The sequence below is a fragment of the Fragaria vesca genome, linkage group LG2 (genome assembly GCF_000184155.1).
Source record: "Fragaria vesca subsp. vesca linkage group LG2, FraVesHawaii_1.0, whole genome shotgun sequence".
NCBI lineage: Eukaryota > Viridiplantae > Streptophyta > Magnoliopsida > Rosales > Rosaceae > Fragaria > Fragaria vesca.
In genome coordinates this window covers 1,527,589-1,542,275 of record NC_020492.1, presented here as the reverse complement: position 1 = coordinate 1,542,275, position 14,687 = coordinate 1,527,589, and the positions used below count along the sequence as shown (strand labels likewise).

The 14,687-nt window shown below is 38.0% G+C and overlaps 1 protein-coding gene across 1 annotated transcript; it reads left to right on the top strand.

The window, feature by feature from the left end:
* Positions 1 to 6,317: 6,317 nt before the first annotated feature.
* Positions 6,318 to 7,103, top strand: LOC101301169. Its single transcript, XM_004291987.1, has 2 exons — positions 6,318 to 6,812; positions 7,008 to 7,103. The coding sequence occupies exons 1-2, from the start codon at positions 6,318 to 6,320 to the stop codon at positions 7,101 to 7,103; spliced, it is 591 nt and encodes a 196-aa protein (XP_004292035.1).
* Positions 7,104 to 14,687: the final 7,584 nt, after the last annotated feature.

Below are 14,687 nucleotides of genomic sequence, written 5' to 3'. Positions count from 1 at the left end.
CTTATTAACAACAACTTCATATATATTATCAAATCATCAACTCAATCACACTCAAAATCGATCAATCAAATAAAATTCAAAATCAACATATATACACATATACGTAACTATATATAGCTCCACAAACTAATTATGGACAGATTTCGACAACACCCAAACTTTTTCTCCCGTTTTTTTTTCCTAGATGAGCTGCTGTCCAGATCTGCAAATATAAGGAATTTTAGCTGACGACATTTTAATTTCATCGGCTAAATAATTTTTAAAGTCGTCTGCTAAAGTTCACAGACTATAGCCGATGAAAAAATTCTTTAGCCGACGAAATTTTAATTTCGTTGGCTAAAGTTGACCATAGCTGACGAAAATTTAAATTAGCCGACGAAAAAATAATTCGTTGGCCTGGTTTTTTTATTTTCGTCAGCTAAAGCCTTTCTTCTGGTAGTGTGTGGAAAATGAACAAAAATGTAGATGACATGATCAACAAGGTTTAACTTCGAGTATTTTTAAGCCTATATTTTGTGACCCATTTTATGACAATATGTTTCATGTAATTACATATTACATTAATCATATTAATCACATATTGGTTCAAAATCAAAGGTCATTATTGATACAAAGTCATAATTCTGACAATCAAAGATTATTATTGACAATCAAAGGTCATTATTGTTACAAAGTCATAATTCTGATAATCAAAAGCCATTTTTTCATGTATGTGCACCATTTACAAGCATTTATATATACCAAATTTCAGATATTAATAACATGGAAATGCATCTGTTTCTTTGCGGTTTCCATAATACATAGTAGTTTTGGATTTAGGGTTTTTTATAACCTCTATTTATTGTTTTATCCTGATCAAATCAGATCTAGCTATTGGTTTCTTACAGCCTATTGGTTGTGGTACTTATCTTTCATTAAATACTATCTTATTGTTTCCATAATATCAGATTATTGAAGGGAGTCAGGTAGGTATTTGTCCATTTCATTATTTCAATTTAATTTATTCATTTCACGATATATTTCGTTTTATGAATTATAGTAAACTCGATAATCGAGACTTGAAGCCTCTTAATGCAACTATAGAGGGCCCGAAGTTCCTCAAGAGTAATATGATAAGTGGGGAAATGTAGTATGTCATGGTAATGACATGGATATAGAGGAAGGACATAAGAGGAGTTCCCTCGTGACCATGTTTCACGGTCCTTTTGTAGGCTAAGACTTCTCACCTATACTTGGGTGGAATGATTAGTGGTTCTGATAGAAAAAGTTTGTTCTGATCACTCATCTTGTTGAAAGATGGTCGTTATGCATATTTATGATAATCGAAGGAAACATGTAATTATTTCCTGTGCTCATACCCACTGCAAATGCACTCATTGTGCAAGTCATGAGAATATGACTTTTTCAGTGCACATATATTGAAGAAGCATATAATGGTCAAGCTCATTTATTTTTCTTAATTGTTATTCGGTTTTGTAATTAAAATAAATCGAAACCTGAAATTTCTTAATCAAATTAACGGAGGGCTGAAGTTCCTTGAGAGTGTTATTATCAAATTATTGACATGAAGTTTCTCAAAACTTATGCAATCAACAAGGGCCAGAAGCTCCTCAGAATTATACAATATGGTTTTTTTGTGATCTCTAATCATATGAGGGCTTGAAGCTCCTCACCTTATTTTGATATCATGTACTTATATATACAATTAAAGGAGACAAACAAGATTTATCATATTTGGTGAAGTTAACCATATCAGATCGTTGTGTATTTTCTTCATTCATGAAACCAAAAGTATCAAATGTAAAATTTATTAATTTTCGCTCTTTACAATTTTCATATTTTGTTATGCACTTTCATTACAGTACTTATTGTTTAACTTTTATTGTTATTCATACAAGCCAACAACCATCTATCTCAAACATATGACTTTAGAATGCCATGTTTTTGAACCAGAAGTTCAAAAAACTGAATCATAGAACTAGAAGTTCTAACGGTAAAAAAAGCTCAAGCCTGAAGCTGAGTATGAAAATTAAAGAATTAAATTCAGTTTACCCCCTTGTGGTTTGGGGGTGACTTCATGTTAGTTCTTACACTTTTATTTTCATCAGTTTACCCCTTGAACTCTTCAATTTCTGTCTGCCGTGCCCAAATTCTCATATTCCGTTTGAATTGACCGTTAATTCTAGATACGGGCCTCACAGTTAAGGTTACACTTTTATTTTCATCAGTTTACCCTTTGAACTCTTCAATTTTTGTCTGCCGTGCCCAAATTGTCATATTCCGTTTGAATTGACCGTTAATTCTAGATACGGGCCTCACAGTTAAGGTTAAAATTATCAGCAGTTAACGTTCGATTTGGACAGAATATAGGACATTGGTCACGCTTGAGGAAAATTCAAAAGTTTGAGAGGTAAACTGATGAAATTGAAAGTATAGGGATTAACATAAAGTTACTCCCAAATCTTATGGGGGTAAACTGAATTTAATTCTAAATTAAATTAGTGAATTTAAAGTTTCACTTTAGTTACCTGGAACTTGAAGTTTCTGGCACCAAATTTATTTGAAGTTGAAGTTCAACATACGAAATCTGAGAACTTATAGTTCTGACATAATAGATTCAAACTTGAATCTTCGATTACACATGTATTCGATGGTTTCGGGAGAGCACATATTATTCCCTCTTTACATAGAGTGTCTCAAATGTGGTTCAAGAATGCATCTTCGGTATCTTTTATATACTACGTCAAATTCTCAAGGAATTTGAGGCATATAATGTCATGAACCAGAAGTTCATTACATTAAATACACTATTATGTAATGACAATTTACATCATCTTTTGTCTACCATATGTGGAATCACTTATAAGGTTCGATAACTACTAAGCTTACTTCCAATGAAATTGTGTACTTACCGCACAGTTGCTAGTTGTCACCTCAATGAGACACTCCTCATGTAATGAGGGTGAGAAATATTGTTCCTGAAGAACGATATGTATTGGTGTTAGATACTTATCCACCATCTCATTTTGATTTTGAAAAATGTCTCAGCTAGTAATTTAGTAAAATATCTTGACAAAAGTATATGCTAAATGCATAGGCATCTGCTTGGGTTAAAATCCCTGAGACCAACCATATTAACAAAAACAATGTAGCCCCCATTTGATTTGTGGAGGTATGTGTATCTAAATGATATGTTTTCTCATGTGGAGAATGTCATTACAGAATTATAGAGTTCCTAATATGGTTATAGTGTTGCACATACAAATTTTTAAGTATGCCATTAGAGAATGATGTCTTGGTGATACAACAAAACATCAATATGGTTGAAACTCATAAACCTTAGATTTTTGACCTTAAACTTGGTTTAGGTTCGCCACCAGCCAATGAACATCTTCACTCGGAAGAAAGTGATAGATCTCTAAATGCAATTTTACACATGATAATAATAAGACAGTATTCCCACCGTTAGGGGGAGAGAAAAGACTACTGTCATTTAAATAACGGCGTGAATTTGAGTGAAATGTTTCCACCAGGTCTAAAGTTTTAAGCTCCTGAAAATAGAAAATTATACACGTCCTACAATGTTCTATAATATTAAAAGTAAAAGATCCACATTTGCCAGATAATTCATCTACAAGAGATGTTTGTTCTAGGAGGCTAAGAATGACAATATTTGCCCTAGAAGTGGCATGAGTACCCAATATCAATAAGTTCATAGTAGCTAATGTATGCATATAAAAATTTGTACATGGGATCTATGAATGATGATCATCTATGATAAACTTACATATGGTAGCTATCAAACACCATTAAGGACTGTATGATGCAATACCATGTTTTATTATGGATGTCGACAAAACATATTATTGGCCAAATTGGAAAAAGACAATTCCAATGAAATTGAATATATGAAACGTGATGAAATATTTAGACCTTTAAAACTACATGATACAAAAGAGTATCAATCACAATGAAATTAAATCACTATGGCACAATGTCTACAAGAGACATGGGGATTACAAACATCTTTCTTTATACATGACAATTTTCTGTAAGAATAGAGTTACATATAGTTATTGACGAGAGACTTACGACATTTGTCATCGTTTATTATGATGATCTTAAAAGACTTTGGTAAAAGCAAATTCCCAAAAGTAAAGCGTTATTATAAGTGTATCACTTATCAAATCCTCAAATGATCTAAGTACATGAATGATTCGAATGTAGTCGATCAATGAATACTTGAGAGAGTTTGAATGTAAGATTCCTCATCGCCTAAGGGAAATGACGTAATGTGCCTTATACATGAAAACACACATCTCATTAGTGAGACGTGTCTTAGGTTGGAACACAAGAAGGAAACCATGAGGGGGATGCCCAAATTATGCAGAGAATATCTCGTGAGGATGGGCTGTTACACTAAAGCTAATTCATTCAATCAATAGTCTAAAGCTAGCTCATATAAACTCATCTTGTCATGGTTAACGTGACTGAAATTGCCTCAGTGAGTTCTATGGCAAGACTACAAAATCGAATTCGAATTATGATCATTACGTTGCAACATATTACAACTTTGGTGAATTTATAAATTACTTGGAGCTCTTGAAGAGCTTATATAAAACCTATTAGTACACAAAGATATTGATGTGTATGGCTAGATATGCCATGATGATTTTCCAATGTTTTGGACCATATATATTACTTAGTCTATGATTTTGAGTATATCAGGTTGTTTCTAATTGTACTAAATGAGGCAAGGCTTATTAAAATTTGTATAGCTTTGTTGGTGTTGCTTTAACTTTCCAGGTAAGAAAATTTTGTGATGAGCCCTTGTATGCAAAACGAACAAGATCTCACTTCAGTGATAGACAAATCAAACTGTTATTTACGGTATATGAAGCTTGCAACAGAGATTCTAATCAGGAGGCATCCAGAAGTATGTTATCTTATATATATGCGAGTTGCACTCTTTTTCTCATTCGACCAGGGTTGTTTTTTTTCCCACAAGGTTTTTATTACCTTGCCGGCCACATACATTATAATATTTTACAACACCAATGAATGATATGTTATCAGGGTTGTTTTTTTTATTTTTTCCACAGGGTTTTAATTACCTGACAAGGTTTTTAACGAGGCAACAAGGGGAGCATTAGATGGAAACTTTTTTGTAAATCCTTATTCGCTAAGACGCAAACCAATTGGTCCCCTTCTTAATTCTCTCTCTTCATTGATCAAATGAGATTGAGTCTTATATTTGAATGATGTGTACCGGAGGAGATGAGCACTCTACGATTGGTCAAACAATTGGTATTGAACAGTTTTCATCGCTTTTGTATATGTTTACTGGCAGGTGCAAGATAAGGGCAGTTTGAGAATAAAGTGGTTTAATTTGATATTGTTAAAAATTTAAAATATTTGTTGGGTCTACTTAGAAGTTTGCTCGGTACATTTAACAATACCCATGAATTTTTCTTTCTCCAATCTGTTGTCTAATCAAAATAAAATACAACATATAAATGAGAGAAAACACAACATTTGATAACATTCAGCAAATGCTTCTATGTCCTGGCGATCGGAGCAGTATTTATTTGATAGAACTAATTTCTTGTTGAAGTTGCCCAGTATCATATATATATTGGTTGATTCGGTGATCCTGTGTTCAATTCATGAGTGAATGGAGTGAGATTTTTTTAAGTTCGGACTCATTGAATAATGGGAAAATGACCAAATGCAACTGCTTGTTAGCAAGAACAATTGTTGTAATTAGAAAGTTCACACGCAAATCCTTTAAGTTCGATTCTACACGCAAATCCTTTATGAATAGAAGGCAATATATGTTGGCATACTTGATAATGCACGTCTCTTCCAAGTCCAACATTAACAGACGTAGTGAATGGGTCAAATAGGCAACAGTTTGTTATGCATTTTCATGTCTAACGCCTCCGATCCTTTCCAAGCCAAATGTGTATATATGTAAGACCCACCATATATATCATTATATTATCGTATGCAGTGTATGTGCATAATGTATTAGAGATCGATAGGTGTACATTATGCATCTCGGGACAGCAATAATCGATCCATTACAGGCTATGCAATTATATAGTCGAATTCTAATGTCGACATCAAGCATACTAGTTGTCTGACTTGTCTCAATATCTTCTCCCTCCTTAAATAGCTGCTGGTCCTATGCTTCTGCAACTTTGCCAATTTGTATCCGAGAGAGTCTGATACTGCTGCCAAAACTCGAAGACGGAAAAAGAGAGAGATCGATGGGAAACATTTTTGCAATATGCCAGCCCATCTTGCATGGAGTAATGAAGCTAGCAGGGGTGAGACCCCAAACCCTAGAGATCGAACCAGGAACTGTAATGAACTTCTGGGTTCCTTCTGAAACCAACTCGAAAAAGTCGAAGCCAGCCGTGGTCTTTCTTCACGGGTTTGCAGTGGACGGCATCATAACATGGCAATTTCAAGTCCTATCTCTCGCCAGAGACTACGCCGTTTACGTACCCGATCTTATCTTCTTCGGTGGATCCATCACGGATAAACCCGACCGGTCGCCGGAGTTCCAAGCCGAGTGTGTGGCGAAGGGTTTGAGGAAGCTTGGGGTGAAGAGGTGCACCCTTGTGGGGTTGAGCTACGGAGGCATGGTGGGGTTTAAGATGGCGGAGCTGTACCCTGATATGGTTGAGGCCGTTGTCTTGACTTGCTCCGTTATGGCTTTGACCAAGTCCGTTAGCGACGCCGGACTTGGGAGGATTGGGTTCTCACGGTGGACGGGTTACTTGCTTCCCGACTCTGTCAAAGGAGTCTGAGACATTTTTGAAATTGCTGCCTACGAGTTTCCTCACCTTCCTGATTGGATCTACAGACAATACTTGGAAGTATGACTATATTTTCTTCATCTGCTTCTTTTTGATCGATCTGTACGTTTAACCTAGCTAGCTAGCTCTATTTTTGATTTTTCATGCGTTGAAATTCAATCGATGAGTGCTGGCATGCAGGTAATGTTTGACAACCGCAAGGAGAGGGAAGAACTTCTTGAGGCTTTGGTCATCCGTGACGAAGATTTCACCGTGCCTAACTTTCCACAGGTTTGATCGATCTTGCTTTATACTAGTTTTTTGTTTTTTTTTGTTTTAGAAGTTGCTTTATACTTCTTAACCATCCAACTATCTAGAATTGTCATTAGAGTTTGTGTTTGGCTGTTATATAGGCCGTAAACTGTCAAATCGTCTTGAGTTTAAAATGGTTCAACGATCCAATGGTTACACATCCTACATGCAGGACGGCACACAGCAGAAATTTCCTTAGAATTTCCCCATTATTAGAGTTTATAACTTCAACCTTAATTGTAATATCATCATGCATGCATATCTAGTAATTAGTCATAGTACGTAGTTAATAATAGGCTGATCGAAAATTTCATACTGATGAGTGATAACCTATATTGTGCTACAGTATATACACACACACATGTATCTTTAACTTCTAGCTAGAGTTCTAGTTATCTTCAATTCGTAATTCCAAGTCTACTTTATAATTTACTAAATAATTTACATAATTCCAATTCCTTCTACATAATTTACTAAATTCCAAGTCTACTCTATATTCTCTACACACTTCCTCAATAATTAATATATAATGATCCAAATGGAAACTAAGTATCGTTCCTGAAGTTGGGGTACGTTGACCCTCTCTTACTTAATTCGAGCACGTTCCACGTCTCCCTTTGTTTATAATATATATGGATGCATATCAATAGAAATGTTAATTTATAAGCTCTTCTTGCGAGGGTGTATCTTTTGTGGGGAGCGAATGACAAGATCTTCGACATAGACAATGCAAGCGACCTCAGCAGGGAAATTTTAAGGAACATGATTTTTGGTCTTGGTAAGGCTTAAGATTAGGTGACATGTTATGTCATCTATACACATCACTAATTAAAAAGATTATGTTATGTCGTTCTTAAGCAGAAATACAATCTTATCATTCTAAATCCAATTACTCTATATTATTTTGTCTTTTTATTAAGAGAAAAAAATTGATTTGTCTTTCTTTTATAATTATTAAATATATATTTCTAGCATTTTCTTTCTCTTTTTCTTTTCATCACTATCATGTTTAGATTAAACGTAACATATAGTGTGAAAATACATATATTTCTGAGAATATACTTGTTCAAAAACACGAATTCTTATGAAATATATATATATATATATATCACTACCGGGACAAACACTTTAGCCGACAAAAATTTTTCGTCGGCCTGTTAGCTTAATTCGTCAGCTGTGATCTTAGCCGACTAGACTTCGTCGGCTATAGTTTCGTCAGGAAAAGCTCGTCGACAATGACTTTAGCCGACGAAACTATATCCTGTCGTCGGCTATTGTCCCATATATAGCTAGCCGACGACAGAAGACGTCGTCGGCTAGTCTCTCAGACTTTAGCCGAAGACGGATTGTTTCGTCAGCTAGTATCTTAACTTTAGTCGACGAAATAAATCGTCGGCTAGTCTCTTACTATAACCGACGAGTTGTTTCGTCGGCTATTCTATTATCTTTAGCCGACGAAACGATTAATATATTCGTTGGCTATAGTATGTAATAAAAAAATAAAAATAGCTAAAGCCGATGAAACAGACCGTATTTCGTCGGCTTTTAAGGGTTTAGCCGACAAAACATTCCATTATTCGTCTGCTAAACCCTATTAAAAAATAATTAAAAATACTATAGCCGACGAATTATGGCATATTTCGTCGGCTATAAGTAGTCCATTCCAGTATAAAAAAAAAAAACCCGAAATTTTTAAATTACCATTCCAAGCAAGCTACAAAAAACACAAAAACAATTTCATATAACCAACAACAAGCACATAAAAGTATATAATTCATCAACTACACAAAATCTAGATCGTCTAAATTAATATCCGGTTCTGGGGGCTGCTGCGGAGCTTGCGGCGGCTGGGGTAGCGATATGGGCGGAGGCAAGGGCGGAGTCGAAAGTCCCTAGAGCTGGGCAGCTGTAAAGTCCTGCATGTACTGGAACATCTGCCACTGCTGGGCCTGATGGATGGCATGTACCTCGGCATTATAGGCTGCCTGCGCGGCATTATAGGTTGCCTGCGCTGCATTATAGGCAACATGAGCAGCTTGCTGTTCCCGTAGTCTCTAAAGTTCCGACTGTAGCAGCTGAGTCGTCCTGGTGGTTGTGGTCCTGCTGCTGGTCGAGGCTGCCTTTCGTTGAAATCCTGGAGTGGTCTTCAGGACCCCCTCGCCCTTCTTTCCTAGACCCCGGCAGTAGAAGTTGTTTGCTCGCGGTGGGAAGGCTGTGCCCATGATACTCGCCCCAACCGTCGGATCCAAAGTGTCGATCCGGGACATGGCTTCGGACATCTTTTCCTCCTGCGTGTCCGGCCATGTCTCCCTCACTATAGCACTCATCACCTCGTCACTAGCCTCCCTCACCTTCGCCTAATTGGATAGGAAAAAATAATTAATTAACATTTTCACATATATATAAGTAAAATTAAAAATTTAAAAACGTAAGATGACTTACAATATCCTCCTAGGAGTCAGGATATCCCTTCTCTTACGTATAGACATACTGGTTGACCTCTAGATGTTCCCTGGCCGCCTCGTCCATGAAGACAGCGAACGGTCTAGAACCGGCATGATGGTTCCTTGTGTTGCGTTGCCGGTTCTGAGCGTTCGCCCGGGAAACGGCCTTCAAAGAAAAACTAAACTATTAGTAAAATATTTAAAAACGCACGTACTTAATGACAAATTAACTAATTAATTTTTTAAATACCTGTTTACGAGGGTTGTTGAATTCTGATGTCAGCAGCCAACGCCACTCGTACTCCCTGTACTGGAACTCAGCAGGGGTAACAGAACGTGCGTTCCCGTGCGTAGTCCAATGGGTCCGCAACTCGTTCTTCCACTCCTTGTACCTACAGATACAACAAAAATATTAGAAATATTGTTAATATCACATACAATTTTGTTTTTTCATTAACTTCCCGACGTACCTTCCCCCATGCACAAAGTCCGCCCAGCTGCTCTTCAGGGGCTCGGGAACCTCAAACCACACCTGTATTTAACCGTTTATTAGTTTAGTTTTTCGAGAAATCTACAATGTAATACATAATATTATTGAGGCATTTTGTAAACTCACCGACATCGTGTTGTGGACCATGTCCTTAACCTCCTGCGGGACCTCGCCCCAGTCTGACCACAACATAGGGACTCTATCCCTAATGAGCGCTCCCACGCGGCCGGAGTACTTCCTCGACTTCCCGCCCGATACTATGTGGCCATCTCCATCAGTATCGATGACGATCCTCCCTGAGGTACCGACGATCTTCTCGAGAGCCTTCCCTGTGACGGGGCCTCTCTTCTTTTTTGCCGGCTTCGCTCCGACGGTGCCTATCACATGATAAACCAAATTGATTATTAAAATCAAAGAATTATAAGAAAACAAATCATTCATCTTTCATTACCTGAGGGCGATGCGGCGGACGCGACGGATTCCGTCTCCGATGATGATACCCTCGCGGAAATAAGAGGCGTATCAAAAGGCACGAACCGGTACGCCGCTGATGAAGCCACTGGCGGGGGTAGTGGATAAATCGGCGTCCCTGAGTCATCGACTGCAGGTATGGCCGGTATCATCCGCGGAAGGAATAGGTGAGGCGGCGGCATCTGTACCCCAAATGACCCACTATCCGAAGAAGTAGGACCTGGAGTGGGTGCCCGGCGTATCTCAGGCATACGGGGTGCACGACACCTCCGTCTGGGGCTGAGCAAACACTGCCTCGAGGAATGAGGGAAGCCCCGCTGCCTCAATGAAGGGGGCACCTCCGGCTGCCTCTGCGCCGTCTGCAGAAGGCTCGCATGTCTAGCTGTCATGACGCCCTGAAACGACGTCTGAGGGTTGCTAAAGGTTCCCTCAGACGATTTTTTCAGACCTTTGGCCCTTCGAACCCTTCGTCGATCTAATATTACCACTCATCCTGTTTAAAATATTAATTTGAATCAAGGCCACAAAATCAAAAAATGTAAACTCATTCAATTAGTCAAAAAAAAATATATACACTTCCTAAATACAAATTTCCACTTCCTAAATACAAATATACACTACCTAAATATACACTTCATAAATAAAAATATACACTTCCTAACAACACCACAACATTGCAATTGACCGGAAAATCAAAACAAACACAAAATACAAAACAAATATATACATTTCCTAAATACTAAATACTAAATACAAATATACACTTATTAAATAAAAATATACACTTCCTAAATAAAAATATACACTTCCTAACAATACCACAACATTGTAATTGACCGAAAAATAAAAGCAAACACAAAATAAAACTAAAGCTCAGAAATGTACTCGAGGAGGAGGAGGGAGGACCGGAGCAGCAGCAGGAGGAAGCCGGAGCAGCAGCAGGAGGAGGCCGGCCGGTTGGAGCAGGAGGAGGAGGAGGTCGGCCGGAGAGGGAGAGGGAGCGGAGGCGAAGACCGGGAGAGGGAGAGGGAGAGGAGGCGGAGACCGGGAGAGGGAGAGGGAGAGGGAGAGGGCGGCGACCGGGAGAGGGAGCGGAGGCGGAGGAGTGGAATTCAGAGAGGGAGAGGAGGCGGAGGCTAGGGCTTTCAACCAGTCGAGCGCTGGGTTATACCTGAAAACTTTAGCCGACGAAATTATTATTTCGTCGGCTAAAGGTAATAATTTCGTCAGCTAAAATAATAATCTCGTTGGCTAAGATAAAATTCGTCGGCTAAACCTTTGAAATTCGTCGGCTAAACATATGATATTTGTCGGCTAAACAATAAATTCGTCGGCTAAACCTTTGAAATTCGTCGGCTATAGTACTTTTTATACATTCGTCAAACTGTGCTTATGATTGTGATGATCATATTTGAGAAACGAAAATCCGACCGTCAAATCTGACCATCATGATAAAATACATGTATCGGAAAACACTTGAACTTGATCCGACAAGGTGAAGGGCTCGATCCGGACGGTCAATCCATTAAGTCAAACCCCTAAACGCACGGAAAAGGTCATTGGACTGTCTAAATTACGTATTTTGGCCGGACCTTCAACTGAAAATAGTTTCAAACCGATGAGACGCAACAAGGCGTATAAAAATTTTACGCAAAATAACCACCGAAGATACGGCTACTCATAGGGAGAAAGAATAAAAAATTCCATTGACCGCAACTATCGGCCTCTCTTCTTTACCGGAATACTGTGATTTTTCAACCGTGAATGTATTTCGCCATTCTGGTCATATCTTATTTCACGACTTTTTTGCATTTGAAGGTTTTACGTATAGTTTGTTTTTGAAACGGAACATTTACTTAACACTAGATAAATAAGTTATACAACATTAGTAGACATGTTGTGGTTATGATGATCAAACTTGAGAAACGGAAATCCGACGGTCAAATCTGACAATCATGATAAAATACATGTATGGGAAAAAATGCAACTTGATCCGACAAGGTTAAGTGCTCGATCCGGACGGTCAATCCCGTAAGTCAAACCCCTAAATGCACGGAAAAGGTCGTTGGACCGTCTAAATTTCGTATTTTGGCCGGACTTTCAACTGAAAATATTTTCAAATCGATGAGACGCAACAAGTCGTATAAAAATTTTACGCAAAATAACCACCGAAGATAGGGCTACAGTATGTAACAGAAAAAAGTTTGGGTTTAGCCGACGAATACCCTAATACATTCGTCGGCTATAGTATGTAATAAAAAAATAAAAAAATTAATAAAGCCGACGAAATAGTAGGGTATTCGTCGGCTAAGATGGTTTTAGCCGACGACTTTTAATATACTTCGTCGGCTAACACAGTTTTAGCCGACGACTTCTAATATACCTCGTCGGCTAAGATGGTTTTAACCGACGACTTATATTGCAATTCATCGGCTAATATGGTTTTAGCCGACGACTTCTATTATAATTCGTCGGCTAAGATGGTTTAGCCCGACGAATTAATGCGTATTTCGTCGGCTTAAGTAAAAAAATACAAACCCTAAAACAGAAGGTTTAAACCATACTAATTTCCTATTCATATATCACCAAAATTCATATAAAATAACAGAAATATGAATTCAACATATGTAAACTATAAATTATGGTAATATAATCTTTTTTATTACAAATTAATGTATTACGCCTCTAAATTAAAACTAAGGCTCGTAATCGGAATCATCTGATGAGTCTTCTTCGATGTCAGAATTAATTTCTGGTAATATATGTCTTTCCTCATCGCTAGAGTCTTCGTCGGTTTCTTGATTTGGATCATCATCAATAAGTCTTGGCTCTTCATCACGAATTCGCACCGAACGACCCGCTTTAAAATTATTAAGGCGAACGGTAGAGGAGTTAGGAATACCTATTGCGTTGGGCTCTTGATGCGCAACATCTTCTTCCTGGTCTTTAGCCTCTCCAAGTGTAGCCGCTCGGTAAATGTTTCGAGGGTGCACAAGGTTGACTACTTTCCACGCGCCACCTTTGGCAAGGTCATCAAGATAAAACACTTGTTTTACCGATGTGGCAAAAACGAACGTGTCATCTTCGTAAGAACTTGTAGCAGTGTTCACCGATAATATTCCATACTGATCAGTCTTCATGCTCTGCTGGCTAGTATCAAACCATCTACACTTGAAGAGGTGCACTGTCTTGCCTTCACCGTAAACGAGTTCCACCATTGAATGGAGTACACCGTAATAGTCAACTCCATTCCGCCCACCATGCGCCATCACCCTAGAATTTTGTGTTCTCCGTCTGCTGTCTCTCTGTTCACATATAAATTGCACGCCATTAACCTTGCATATCGGATAAACTCTTGACATTATCGGCTTCATCGCTAGAAGTCTTAGCTCGTGCGACCAATTTGGGTGACCATCAAATTGAATATGGTTCATCTGCAATCAACCATTCAACATTGTAAATATGGATAATTATGCAATAAACATAAATACGTACATAAATATTGAATAACGTACCCAGCCGCCAAAATAGTTTGTGAACTCCCTGTTGTGGTACTCAAGATCACCATGAATGTCTGGACAATATAGATGGATGTCTTTCCAGTATTCAACTTCTGGACAGTTAATCAATACCCACCAGTGGGCAATGACTAGCTCATGTGGTTGCAACTTGTAAGAGTCTGGCAAAATTCCATAAACTTCAACATCACTAGAGAGTATGGAAATATTGAACTTCGGTACATTTACCGGCATGGCTTCGTCTGTTTCCTTCAACGCTCTTAAATACAACTTCATGTAGATGACGCACTCGTGCGCAATATATGCTTCAGCTATACATCCTTCAGGCGCGGATTTATTAGCCACATAATCTTTGTAGTCTCCAAGTTGCCTATAAATCAAGTTGCAAAGTGTTATGATTATTCAACATGTATATATATATTGAGGAATTCAGGTGTAAAAAACGTACCTTTCAATGGGATACATCTAAGTGTAGTGTACTGGACCGGTAAACAACAATTGCTCGGGAAAATGGATCATCAGGTGAGGCATGATGTCAAAAAAATTTAGAGGAAATATCCTCTCAAATTTACATATGATATAAATGATGTCCTCTTACATTTCCCGGAGGTTAGATTTTTTCACTTCCCGTGTGCATAACTTCTGG

Bases quoted from the DNA above. Each gene is read 5' to 3' on its own strand.
- LOC101301169 (XM_004291987.1), top strand. From the start codon at position 6,318: ATGAAGCTAGCAGGGGTGAGACCCCAAACCCTAGAGATCGAACCAGGA. The intron at 6,813-7,007 runs GTCTGAGACATT...GCTGGCATGCAG, and splicing joins TTCCCGACTCTGTCAAAGGA to GTAATGTTTGACAACCGCAA.